Source organism: Scyliorhinus torazame, chromosome 2 (assembly GCF_047496885.1).
Source record: "Scyliorhinus torazame isolate Kashiwa2021f chromosome 2, sScyTor2.1, whole genome shotgun sequence".
Classification (NCBI taxonomy): Eukaryota; Metazoa; Chordata; class Chondrichthyes; order Carcharhiniformes; family Scyliorhinidae; genus Scyliorhinus; species Scyliorhinus torazame.
Window position 1 is genome coordinate 117,038,614 of NC_092708.1, and position 13,178 is coordinate 117,051,791.

The window sequence follows — 13,178 nt, forward strand, 5'->3', positions numbered from 1 at the left end:
GACGTGCGGCCTCCCGTTCCTGCCTGGGCTCCATGTCCTGCCCACCCTCATCCTCCTCATCGGACGAGGCATGGCATTCCGCCTCCTCCTCCAACACATTGTCCCTCTGCTGCGCGAAGTTAGGAGGACGCAGCAGGCCACCACAATGTGGGCGACCCTCTCAGTATCAGACTGGAGGGCCCCTCCAGTGCAGTCCAGGCACCTGAATCGCATCTTCAGGAGGCCAAAGCACTGCCTGATCATGTTCCCGGGTGCTGTATGAGGACCTCTGACCCTGACACCCATCCCTGATGGCAGGTTTACCATTGGCTGGCACTGCCGCAGCCTGGGGAAGGCATCACAGCCCCTGTAGGGGCTACTGAGGTGTTGCCCTGGGTAGGCCACCAACGGGTAGTGGCCGGGTGGGGGCGCCCATATGGTCGGTGTCACTCTGCAGATCCAGGGTGGATGGTTAGTGGGGTGTGCAGCAAGATGCTGCCTTGCAAGATGCGGTAATGGTGGTCCATGCCTGGACACCACCCCAGTCCCTTGGGGCATCATCCTGGCCACTCAGCCCGTTCCACCCCCCCCGGCAGGCCAGAGTCCAGCCCAGTAGTCTACAGTTACTCCTCTCCGAGTCCTACCTACTCTCTCTCCTTTGGTAGCCACCAAGCCAGTTTCACAATTTTTAAAAGCACAAGTGAACCGTGCCAGCGGGAACTCGGCCCAACGAGGTGGAGAATCTCAGAGCTCTGGAGAATACCGGGTTGGGCCCGCTAATGATGTGCAAATGGTGTTTATTGCACTTGCGTTCCGGAACGCAATCACGCCACTGTCAAGGTGATGGAGAATCACGATTTGGCATCAAATCAGTGCCCGCCACGAATTTGACGTTGGAACCGATTCTCCTCCGCCCAATTGCCTTTCCTGACTTCGGCTTCTGGCAAACGGAAAATCCTGCCCATGCTCGGCTTTCAAGAATATTGTTAAGCCATCAATTTACAAAAGTGTGTGACTTCACAAGTAAAGAACCAAAATATTATAATGGTGATAATGTTGTGTTGCAATGTACACGACAGAATTAGCATATAACATGAAACTGCAACACAGTGAAAATTTGTTATTTTGGAAGCAAAACTTAAAACTAAAAATCCATTGGTATAATTTTTAAAAACAGAGTGAGTGACCCAGGGCCGGGATTCGAACCCGGGTCCTCAGTGCCACAGTCCCAGTGCTAACCACTGCGCCACATGCTGCCCCCCCCCAAATTCAATGTTAATTGATCCACTTAACGAGGCCTCATGGGCTTCTCGCCGTAAACGAAGGCTTGCCAGTTGATTTGCTGGCACCGTGCTCACCACCCATGCGCCAATATGTTCGAGCAGCACTTAAGCTGAACTTGCTCAGCCAACCCCAGCCAGCTCACAACAATGGAGCCTAGGAGACCAGCCCCAAGATTCGGGGAAGCTGACCGAGGAAGGCTTCTGGACGCTGTGGAGGCCAGGAGAAATGTCCTGTTTTCCCCCCCGAGGGTCCAGGAAAGTCAGCCATAGGGCAGCCAGTGCTGCTTGGGATGAGGTGGTGGCAGCTGTGAGCTCAGGGCGTGTGACCAGGAGGACTGGCCTCCATTGCCATAAGGTCAACAACCTACACAGGGCAGTACGAGTGAGTAGGCTCCAAAGACCCTCCTCCCCTCCCCCACCCCAAGGGAGCTTCCATCCCCTAATTCCCCATGCAACCCCCAACCCTCACTCCACCCCCTCACCCTTCAACCCCCTCCAGACCTCCCTTCACACACCCTTCCCATCACTGTGAACTATGCATATGGTTAATGATGCCCCCTCTGTCTCCTCAGGAAAAACTCTCCCATAATCTTTGGAAGAGGGCAGCACGGTGGCGCAGTGGGTTAGCCCTGCTGCCTGATGGCGCCGAGGTCCCAGGTTCGATCCCGGCTCTGGGTCACTGTTCGTGTGGAGTTTGCGCATTTTCCCCGTGTTTGCGTGGGTTTCGCCCTCACGACCCGGGGGTGTGCAGGATGGGTGGATTGAACACGCTGGGTTGCCCCTTAATTGGAAAAAAATGAATTGGGTACACTAAATGATTTTAATTTTTTAAATAAATTTAGATTACCCAATTATTTTTTCCAATTAAGGGGCAATTTAGCGTGGCCAATCCACCTACTCTGCACATTTTGGGGTTTTGGGGGCGAAACCCACGCAGACACGGGGAGAATGTGCAAACTCCACACAGACAGTGACCCAGAGCCGGGATCGAACCTGGGACCTCAGCGCCGCGAGGCAGCTGTGCTAACCACTAGGCCACCGTGCTGCCACGGGTACACTAAATTTATTTTAAAAAATCTTTGGAAGAGGGCCCAGACTAGCGGAGGTGTGCCAGACATAAGAATCCTCACCTCCTTCGAGGTGCGTGCCTTGCAGTTGACTGTGGTGGCCGATACAGGGAGGTCACCCACGTAGAGCCTGGCCCCACCCCAGAGGATCTGTCAAACGTGAGTTGTTCCTGCCTTATTGACTGACCCATCCCTCCCACTGACCACAGGTCCTCCAGCCGACGGCGCCAGCCCATTCTGGGCGGCCCCCTCTCCTGATTCTGAGAAGAACACCTCGGAGGAGATTGCAGTTATTGTAGTCGCGGCACAGCTGTCATCCCCAACCTCCACCAGCGCAGATACACACACCTTGGTGGGACATGTTAGTGGACAGGCTTTTGGGGCACAATCTGGTGATCACCACACTGCTGATGGTGCACATTATGTGGAGGCAGAACCCCCTTGCAAGAGTGGGGGATTATAAAACACATTAAACACTTTTGTGCAGACCAATAATGCGGGCTGACCTCCGAACCCTCCGTCCATGGACATGTCCCTGGAGCTATGTCCCACCCCCTGAATGTTGGAGCTGCATGTGTGATGTTGTCTCCCGCAGTGTTCATGCATCAAAGTGTGATTGGGATTCTCGGCAATGACTCCCATATGCTACATGGCCCACCCACGGGAATCCACGTGGGATGTGTGAACCACGATTGCCAATTCCCTATCAGCAAAAGCCTTCAGCCGCACAGCCAAAGGCCTCGGCAGTTGGTGGGTGTTATGAGTGGTCGTTGGGGCAGACGGACGGGGCCAAGGGGTAAACGTTCGTGTGGAGTTTGCGCATTTTCCCTGTGTTTGCGTGGGTTCGCTCTCACGACCCGGGGATCTGCAGGATGGGTGGATTGAACATGCTGGGTTGCCCCTTAATTGGAAAAAAATGAATAGGGTACACTAAATTTATTTTAAAAATCTTTGGAAGAGGGCCCAGACTGGCAGAGGGGTGCCAGACGCACCTCCTTCAAGGTAAACGATCCAGGGGTTGGCATGGTGGTGGTGCCGTGAGCCACTGGCCCCCCCCCCCCCTACGGAGGGTCCCCCAACCGCAGGTCCTTCACCCCCCCCCCCCCCCCACCGAACATTGGAATGGCAATCCTTTGCCTGTGACCAAAGATAGTTACTCACCTCCTCGGTTCCGCACAGATGTCCATCTACCAGGTTCACATTTTTCAAAAGGAGCACGAATCACCACCAGCGTGAGCACTTGTTAGAGAGGCCGCTGAATGACAGGAAGCCTTTGGATATGGGGTGGCTCTCGTTAATTGTATGGAAATAGGGCTTAATTGGTTTCTCGCCACGCTACGGCGAGATCCCGATTTCGCCTACGGGAACAGGTCGGTTGCATCGCAAACTGTTTGGAGCCTGGCGCAGTTTTCATTTTTGGCCTCTCCTGCTATTCACTGGCCTCGTTTCGCTTGAGCGAGAAGGTAACGAGGCCGGAGAATCACGCCCACAAGATGCTGAACACGCACAAAAAGAATGGACTTTTTCTTTCTTCATTAACTGATTGCAACTGTGGTTGCCCTTTGAATTCAATGGGTACTGTAATTTAGGAGTAGAAAAGCATTAAAAAAAACGCTAATACACAAGTTCATTTGGGAAATAAGAGATTCTTCTTTGAAGATTACAGCATGAAAATTTCTGCCTGTTGCAGAAACGGACCATAAAACAAACCAACAGAATACTAAATGTAAAAGGTTCCTACAAATTGCTTTCCCAATTAGAACTGCAGCACTGATTCTACTGCAATTCTTCAGCAGTTATGCAATAGCCTCCCACGCTTAATAACATAATTGTACTATTAAATATATACATCTGTGAACAACTGCTATGAGTGACTATTCTTAATATGAAAAACACGGTCCATTAAAGTATATGTCCACTTGTTTCGCAATTTTAGCAAACTGGGCTTTGTTCTACAATGCTCATTGAAGTAGTTGAAATTTAGTAGAATTATGAAACAAGCTTCATAGAATTTACAGTGCAGAAGGAGGCCATTCGGCCCATCGAGTCTGCACCGGCTCTTGGAAAGATCACCCTACCCAAGGTCAATACCTCCACCCTATCCCCATAACTCAGTAACCCCACCCAACACTAAGGGCAATTTTGGACACTAAGGGCAATTTATCATGGCCAATCCACCTAAACTGCACATCTTTGGACTGTGGGAGGAAACCGGAGCACCCGCAGGAAACCCACACACACACGGGGAGGATGTGCAGACTCCTCACAGACAGTGGCCCAAGCCGGAATCGAACCTGGGACCCTGGAGCTGTGAAGCAATTGTGCTATCCACAATGCTATCGTGCTGCCCTACATTTAGCCCCATATCCTAGCTTAATGTACATTTATATTGAATCCTGAGTAATACACCATTTTCTAATGCAAGATCAATCCTAATGCGAGCAACAAGTAATTTTATTTAAAAGTACAATCTCATTACACATCGGTGTGTGTTGAATTTAAATACCTTTCCAGAATATTCAAATGTCTCTAGACAAAATTTACATAACAAATGACTTTGAATTGGTCAAGATTGCTAACTCTTTAATAGTATAAATATCAGACCTTAGGGAAAGGGTGCAATGGCTAGACTATGTGGAAACAACTGTCAATCTACCGTTTCATCATTAGCTATTGATAACTTGCTGGAATTAGAGTGCCCGAGAAAAGTATTTTAATTCGACAATTTTGCTGAGAATTCTTTTTGAATGATGCATTTTTGAATTACAATCAAATGACAATAAATTGTGGGGTTTTTTTTGGTGCAGGTTCATAAACAAATCTACAAATGAGATTTCCTTAAGTCTTCAAACATTTTTTTAAATAAGACAAGATTTCTTCACCTGATGACCATATCACAATTGATGGCTGCATAGAACCACAGTCTCCACCAACCAATTTATGAATCAGTTTTTCTAACTTGTACCCTTTTCTGACCATAGCAACATCATACTCTTTCAAACCTTTAATGGGGCACAAGTCATTCGCTCCATCCCCTGTATAAATAGTTTTTTTATATCGTACCCCGGCTTTAAGTTGGTTAGCCACAAAGTCATCCAGTGCTTTTTTTTTGCAGAGATTATCAGGACATTGCAGACAGTGGTGAGAATGAAAACCCTCAACTGTAAGATGGTTTTGTTCCACAAAATTTGCTGGGTTTGTAAGAATGGTATTAAACGCTAAGCTGCTATTTGTTACTTCTAAGATCCAATTGATGAAAAATATATTAGAATCAGAAATTATTATGCAGTCAACTTGATCCTTGTTTTGGCAAATGAACTTCAAGAGATCAACCATCCCTGGAGTATATGGCATAGATTGCATAACCTGCTTCATTTCAGATTCCTTGATTCCTTGGTCTCCAATGTAGGCAAACACCTTTTGCATGTACTCATTCCAGTGTTTTCCATCATATGTTTTGCGAAGCCAGTCTGGAAGCTTCTTATCTGGTACACATTTCACAACCCAAGTGTCACTATTTCCATCTACAATTGTGTGATCAAAATCAAAAACTAGTAAACTCTTCATTCTCTGGGTAGTTTATTCTGTAAAAAAAAGAAGAAAATGATTGGTTTAGCACGACTGAAACTCTCGTGTTGACTGTAACAGAAAATGATGGACAAGTCCCCTATTCACACGGAGTTATGATAATAATAATCTTTATTGTCACAAGTAGGCTTACATTAACCCTGTAATGAAGTTACTGTGAAAAGCCCCTAATCGCCACATTCCGGCGCCTGTTCGGGTACACTGAGGGAGAATTCAGAATGTCCAATTCACCTAACAGTACGTCTTTCGGGACCTGTGGATGGAAACCGGAGCACCCGGAGGAAACCCACGCAGACACGGGGAGAACGTGCAGGCTCCGCACAGACAGTGACCCAAGCCGGGAATCGAACCTGGGACCCTGGCTCTGTGAAGCAACAGTGCTAACCACTGTGCTACCATGTTGGGAAATTCCACAATATAGAAGATAAATAACTTCATGCATCCCTAGTATTTTTCCTACGTGAATGAGCTCACACTGGAAAATAAAGTTTAGGGCAGACCCATATCCCACTTTTATTCTGAGTACTGCACAAGTAAACCAATAAAGTTAAGGTTGTGTGATTGTAAAATCGATCTGTTGTGCTTCAAATCTCTATTATATTTGTGTGTGAAATTACAGTGAAGTTGGTAAATTTGAATTTTTAAGATGGGATCATATTTGTTTTAAGTTTTTCTCTATTCTTTAGGCTTGAGGGTGTACCGATAATTCAAAATTCAGATGCCAGAGTACAAGTGCCAGCTTCAAGGGTGTCAGGAAATCATGATTATATGAAAATCAAGGAAATCCAGTAACTGGGAATGTGCTCTGGTGGTTTTAATTTAAAACAATTTAAAAATGGAAGTTGTATAGTGGTAGATACAGTTGATGAAACTTGTGCTTTTGATATGTTGACAAGCCTAGCAACACTGTAAACAGATGTTTACCTCAGGAAAATTGGTAACAATGAAGAATAGAAGGGTTTGTGTAAAGATGTTAGAAGTTTAAAGGAAAAGATGAGGTGTGAACTTCACAATTACACTCGAAAAGATAGACTCACGAAATGAAGGTAATTAAGAGTGATTTTTGAGCAGGTTACAGATAAGGGAAGATCAAATGGGAAAATGGTATACAGAAGCAATTTCATGTTAGCCTGTTTGAGAACTCAGCCCGCAGCAGGTAAAGCTGTGTGAACTACCAGCAAGCTGTGTCTTTAGAAAAGCTTGTTTGAACAACCAGATGTTCTGCCCTACGTCAGAAGCAACCCCAGGTGATTTAAGTACCTGGTTTGGTAACTATTACTGGATTTTGCCTGTTGGTTTAAAAACCCTAGAGGATGTTGTTTGGGGAGGATTAGCTCTAAAGTTAGGGATATACAAGGATTTGGAACTGGGTAAATTTAAAGATACTGGGCTTGATTCTCCATTCTGGAGATTAAGTGCTTCCGCCAGCGGAGACTGGTCTCTGCTGGTGCTAGGAGTGGCAGCCAGGTGCGATTCTTTTTCCTTTTCCATGCAAATTTTTGCAAGGAGGAGAGCTCACGGGATTACAACAGGCTGCCATTTTGAGTGGGTGGCCTGATTTGGAGGTCCGGCACAGGCACCCCTCCCCAAAGCAAATCTTGTCCCCCCCCTCCGCTGACAGATAGGGCATCCTCCCCTCTACCACCAGAGGAATAACGGGTCACCCCCACAGCATGCATCTATGAGGGTGACCCGACCCTCCGTGCCCCCCATCAGACCACCCCCTCCCCATCAGAGGCCTCAGCCTGAAAGATGAAGAGCTGTGCAGACAGTAGAGTGAAAAATCACTGCATTTGCACATGCCCTTTCCTAACATCTTTTGCCTCAGACAAATGTGTTTAGAGCCGCAGTTGTTACAACTGTCAGTGGCTTCCTCCAAAGCGAAGTATACCTCCGAGGGCTTGAAATCCTTTGACAACCTTTGAAATGCAAATCTTCCACTCAATTTCACACAGCAATACATTGCATTAGCCAAAGATTGACAGTTTTATTACTCCAGATACAGCTGCTTGGTGGATTGTTGATCTATCTTTCCTCACACTTGAATGCACCTCCTTTACCTTGTTTTGATGCTAGCCACAATGTTATAAACATTCTTGCTATGAGTGACAGTTACTTACCATATCAAAAGCACCAAGTGCTTTAATTTGATCTTCTTCACAGCAGAAAGCATTTAACTGCTTTTCAAGTAATTTTTAAGTTGACAAATGGTTAAAGTCTGTTGCCACAGGGATCAGTCCTCCGACCTTGAATATACACAACCTATATTAATGATTTGTATGAAGGGACTGAGTGTATCGTGGCAAAATGGCTGACAAATAGGTGGGAAAGAAAGTTGTGATAAGGACACCAAGAGTTTTGGAAAAGATAGGTTAAGTGGTGGTGCAAATATTAGGTAGAAGTGGGAAAATGTTGGAAAAATGAGGTTGTCCACTTTGTGAGGAAGAATAGAAAAGAAAGATATTATTTTTAAATGGAGAGAAATTGCAGAATGCTGTGGGGTAGAGGGGCATGGGTGTATTTGTACATGAATCGCAAATAATTAGCATGCAAGTACAGCAAATAATTGGAAAGGCAAATTGCTTTTATTGGAAGAGGGATGGAGTATTAAAGTAGGGAACTCACACTGCAACTGTAGAGGGCATTGATGAGGACATATCTGCAGTAGTGTACAGTTTTTAGTCTCCTTATTTAAGGAGGGATATATTTCCATTTGAAGCAGGTTGGATAAGGTTCAGAAGACTGTTTCTTATTGGATTGATGTGGAGATGCCGGCGCTGGACTGGGGTGAGCACAGTAATAAATCTTACAGCACCAGGTTAAAGTCCAACAGGTTTGTTTCAAATCACTAGCTTTTGGAGCACTGCTCCTTCCTCAGATGAATCTTATTGGATTGACAGTTATCTTATGAGGAAAGGTGGGGCAGGTTGGACCCATTGCCATTGGTGTATCAAAGAATGAGGTGATCTTATTGAAACATTTAAGATTGGGGGGGGGGGGGGAGACTTGACATGATAGATGCTGAGGGGATGTTTCCTCTTGCAGGGAAAATGGAGAACTAGGAGGTACAGTTTAAAAATGAGTCTCTCATTTGAGGAAGATTTTCTTCTCTCAGAGGGTAATTAGACTTAGGAATTACCTTCCCCAGTGAGCGGTCGGCTGGTTTTATTGACATATTAAAGGCGGAGTAACAAAGGTTTTTGATTGACAAAGAGGTAAAGTAAGAAGGCAAGTGCAGTTACACCACAATCAAACCGACCATAATGTTATTGAGTAGAGCAGGTTGAAAGGCCTATTCCTGCCCCTATTATGTCATATTATGAAGCTCTCCATGTGTTGAGTAGACTGATACATTGTTACTCCACATGATTGCAGCACAGCAGTAAAACGTGGCACTCCGGGATACATTCACATTGCAATTAGTTCCTAGCTCTTTACGAATAATGTGACAATGTAACACCCTAATAATTTCCACAGATATTGGACTTTGGATTTGGCCGTGCACACTTCTCTCCAAGCCGCTGATCCTGGGCAGGCTCAAACAAGGAGTCTCAGATCTCCTTGTATAGATTTACTGAAGAGACCAAGTGTAAAAATAAACCCCGCAGGACAGAGGATAAACTATTCATAACCCAGCCGATACCCTCAGGTCTGCAGCAAGCTTTTTCTTGCTTTCGGAAATATTTTTAATTGCGGTACCTGGGAGGAATCCTCACTGCTTGTGGGAACGACAATCCAAGCATGAAATGCCTTTTGTAATGTCTCGGAGACCTTCATTGAACAGGAAGCCTTCACTCAGCACCTGAGGTTGCTCGGCTGTGTGAAGTGCCACTCCCCACAGTGCCCAGCGGTGGCGCAAGCGAGTGGCCTGGAGCGCTCGTGCCGCCCCTTCCGCCATTGAGGCCCCACCCACCGGCCGGCCGCCTGGCAACCAAGGAAATATTCCAGAGGGAGGGGGCGGGGCTGCTCCCGGCGCGGTTGCCTAGCAACAGCCGACAGGGGACACACCACACAAAGGTGGTCGTGAGCCGAATGAAGCCAGGGGACCAATGTCGGCGCTCCGCATTTAGCCTCCGATGCGTGTTCTGCTCTCCCTAAGCAAATGGCGTCAGCTGCAGACCTCACGTCTCCAAACAGAAGGTCGGCGAGTGCCAGTAGCAGCGGTTCCAGTGAGTTTGTGTTGGAAGGAGCACAGAGCGCATTACTGCTCATCGGTGCCAGGCCCGGTCACTCGGCGCCGACCCCATCACTCCGGGAGTGGTGCATTCGGTGTCGGGCACTATCTTGAGTTTGCGGTGGTGTTATTAATATCATGCAGAAACCGAGAGGTTAGGAAATATGGCAGCACTTATGGGAGGGAGAAACAAATCCAATCGTCGGTGCAGACTCGATGGGCTGAAGGGCCTTTTCTGCACCGTATTCTCTGTGATTTCTGTAAAAACACCTTGTTTACGGATGGACAACCCGGGGAGAGGTGCAGGGGACAAGGACACCCACATTATCCTATGGGGGATATACTCTACATTATGGGACCGGTTGCAATGGGACCCGTAGCATAACCATTGATTTATAAATCTGTAATCTTTCTAACTCAGCCCTGAATATATTCAATGATCCAGCCCGCATTGCTCCCTGTGGAAGAGAATTCTAAAGACAATTGACCCCCTGAGAGAAGAAATTCCCTTCACCTCTGTTTTAAATGGGAGATCTCTTATTTTAAAAAAAAAAATTTTTATTAAAGGTTTTCATAAAATATCAATAACAAAATGAGAAAGAAAAAAGTACCCAACAGGGTTAAGTACAAAACACAATCTAAAAAAGCAACCCCCCAAACCCCCCCCCCCCCCCCCGTACCTAAATAATAAATTAACATTAACACCCCGACTTAAGACAACAGGTGTATACACCCCCTCAGACCCTTCCAGTGTAAATAACATAAACAAAAATAAAGTAAACCCCCCACCCCCCGAGCTGCTGCTGCCATTGACCAATGTCTAGCGTTCTGCCAGAAAGTCTAAGAACGGTTGCCACCGCCTAAAGAACCCTTGTACAGACCCTCTCAAGGCAAATTTCACCCTCTCCAATTTAATGAACCCTGCCATATCGCTGATCCAGGATTCCACACTTGGGGGACTCGTATCTTTCCACTGAAGGAGAATCCTCTGCCGGGCTACCCGGGACGCAAAGGCCAGAATTCCAGCCTCTTTCGCCTCCTGCACTCCCGGCTCCTCTGCCACCCCAAATATTGCGAGTCCCCAGCCCGGTTTGTCCCTGGATCCTACCACCCTCGACACCGTCCTCGCTACGCCCTTCCAAAATTCCTCCAGCGCTGGGCATGCCCAGAACATATGGGTGTGATTTGCTGGGCTCCCTGAGCACCTAACACACATGTCCTCACCCCCAAAGAACCTGCCCATCCTTGTCCCGGTCATGTGTGCCCTGTGCAGCACCTTAAACTGTATGAGGCTGAGCCTCGCACATGAAGAGGAAGAGTTCACTCTCCCTAGGGCATCTGCCCACGTCCCCTCTTCGATCTCCTCTCCCAACTCCTCCTCCCACTTACCTTTCAACTCCACCACCGAGGCCTCCTCCTCCTCCTGCATCACCTGGTAAGTTTCCGAGATCTTCCCCAATCCCACCCACCCCCCCGAGAGCACCCTTTCCTGTACTGTGTGTGGCAGTAGCCGTGGGAATTCCACCACCTGCCGTCTGGCAAACGCCCTTACCCGTAAGTACCTGAAGGTGTTCCCCGGGGGGAGCCCGTACTTCTCCTCCAGCTCACCCAAGCTCGCGAACTTCCCGTCCACAAACAGGTCCCCCAACGTTCGTTTGCCTGCCCTGTGCCACCCCGAAAACCCTCCACCTGTTCTTCCTGGGGCGAACCGGTGGTTCCCCCGTAATGGGGTCCATGCCGAGGCCCTAACTTCCCCCCCCTATGCCGCCTCCACTGCCCCCAAATTTTGAGGGCCGCCACCACCACCGGGCTTGTGGTATACCTCCTTGGAGGTTGCCAGCGCCCCCAGACCCGTACCCACACAGGACGCCGTCTCCAGCCTCTTCCATGCAGCCCCCTCCCCCTCCATCACCTACTTGCGCACCATTGTTGCATTGGCGGCCCAGTAGTACCCACAGAGGTTGGGCAGCGCCAGCCCCCCCCCCCCCTATCTCTACTCCGCTCCAGGAACACCCTTCTCACCCTCGGAGTCCCTCGCGCCCACACAAATCCCATTATGCTCCTGTTAACCCGCCTGAATAAAGCCTTCGGGATAAACACGGGGAGGCACTGGAACAGGAACAAAAACCTTGGGAGCACCGTCATTTTGATTGACTGCACCCTACCCGCCAGGGACAGCGGCAATGCGTCCCACCTCTTGAACTCCTCCTCCATGTGCTCCACCAGCCTTGTAAAGTTAAGCCTATGCAGGGCCCCCCAGCTCCTGGCCACCTGGACCCCCAAATATCTGAAACTCCTCTCCTCCCTTTTTAGTGGGAGCTCGCCAATCCCCCTCTCCTGGTCCCCTAGCTGAACTACAAACAGCTCGCTCTTCCCCATATTGAGCTTGTACCCCGAAAAGCCCCCGAATTCCCTAAGCATCCTCATTACCTCTGGCATTCCTCCCACCGGGTCCGCCACATACAGCAGCAGGTCGTCCGCATAAAGCGACACCCTGTGCTCCTCCCCACCCCGCACCAACCCCCTCCAGTTCCTTGACTCTCTCAGTGCCATAGCCAGGGGTTCAATCGCCAGTGCGAAGAGCAGAGGGGACAGGGGACACCCCTGTCTCGTCCCTCGGTGCAACCGAAAGTACTCGGACCTCCTCCTATTTGTGGCCACACTCGCCATTGGGACCTCGTACAACAGCCTAATCCACCTGACAAACCCCTCCCCAAACCCGAACCTCTTCAGCACCTCCCACAGGTACCCCCACTCTACCCTATCGAAGGCTTTCTCAGCGTCCATCGCCACCACTATCTCCGCCTCCCCCTCCCTCGCCGGCATCATGATAACGTTCAAAAGCCTCCGCACATTCGCGTTCAACTGTCTCCCCTTCACAAACCCCGTCTGATCTTCATGGATGATCTGCGGCAGATCTCTTATTTTTAAACTGCACCCCAGCTCTAGACTCCCCCACAAGACAAACTATTCTCTCAACATCTATCCTGTCAAGTCCTCCCAATGTTCAATGATATCATCTCAAATTCTTCTAAACTGTAATAAATATTGGCCCAATCTACTCAATCTTTCCTCCTAAGCCAACCC

The 13,178-nt window shown here is 48.4% G+C and overlaps 2 protein-coding genes across 3 annotated transcripts in view; one reads left to right on the forward strand and one right to left on the reverse strand.

Annotated features, from left to right (window-relative positions):
- Positions 1–4,765: 4,765 nt before the first annotated feature.
- Positions 4,766–9,765, reverse strand: phospho2 (phosphatase, orphan 2). Its single transcript, XM_072475872.1, has 2 exons — positions 9,617–9,765; positions 4,766–5,913 (listed from the first exon to the last, which is right to left on the reverse strand). Exon 2 carries the CDS (start codon positions 5,894–5,896, stop codon positions 5,168–5,170), a length of 729 nt encoding a protein of 242 aa, XP_072331973.1. The 5' UTR covers positions 5,897–5,913; positions 9,617–9,765; the 3' UTR covers positions 4,766–5,167.
- A 126-nt stretch (positions 9,766–9,891) lies between these two features.
- The window catches only part of cfap210 (cilia and flagella associated protein 210), a 123,198-nt gene continuing 119,911 nt past the window's right edge, over positions 9,892–13,178 (forward strand). Inside the window, exon 1 of one of the 2 annotated variants that reach the window (XM_072475870.1) lies at positions 9,892–10,086. In XM_072475870.1, the coding sequence (XP_072331971.1) occupies positions 10,020–10,086 (67 nt within the window). In that variant the 5' untranslated portion in view covers positions 9,892–10,019. Of the gene's footprint in view, positions 10,087–10,107; positions 10,246–13,178 lie in introns of those variants that run through there. The other variant, XM_072475871.1, reaches the window with a different exon arrangement.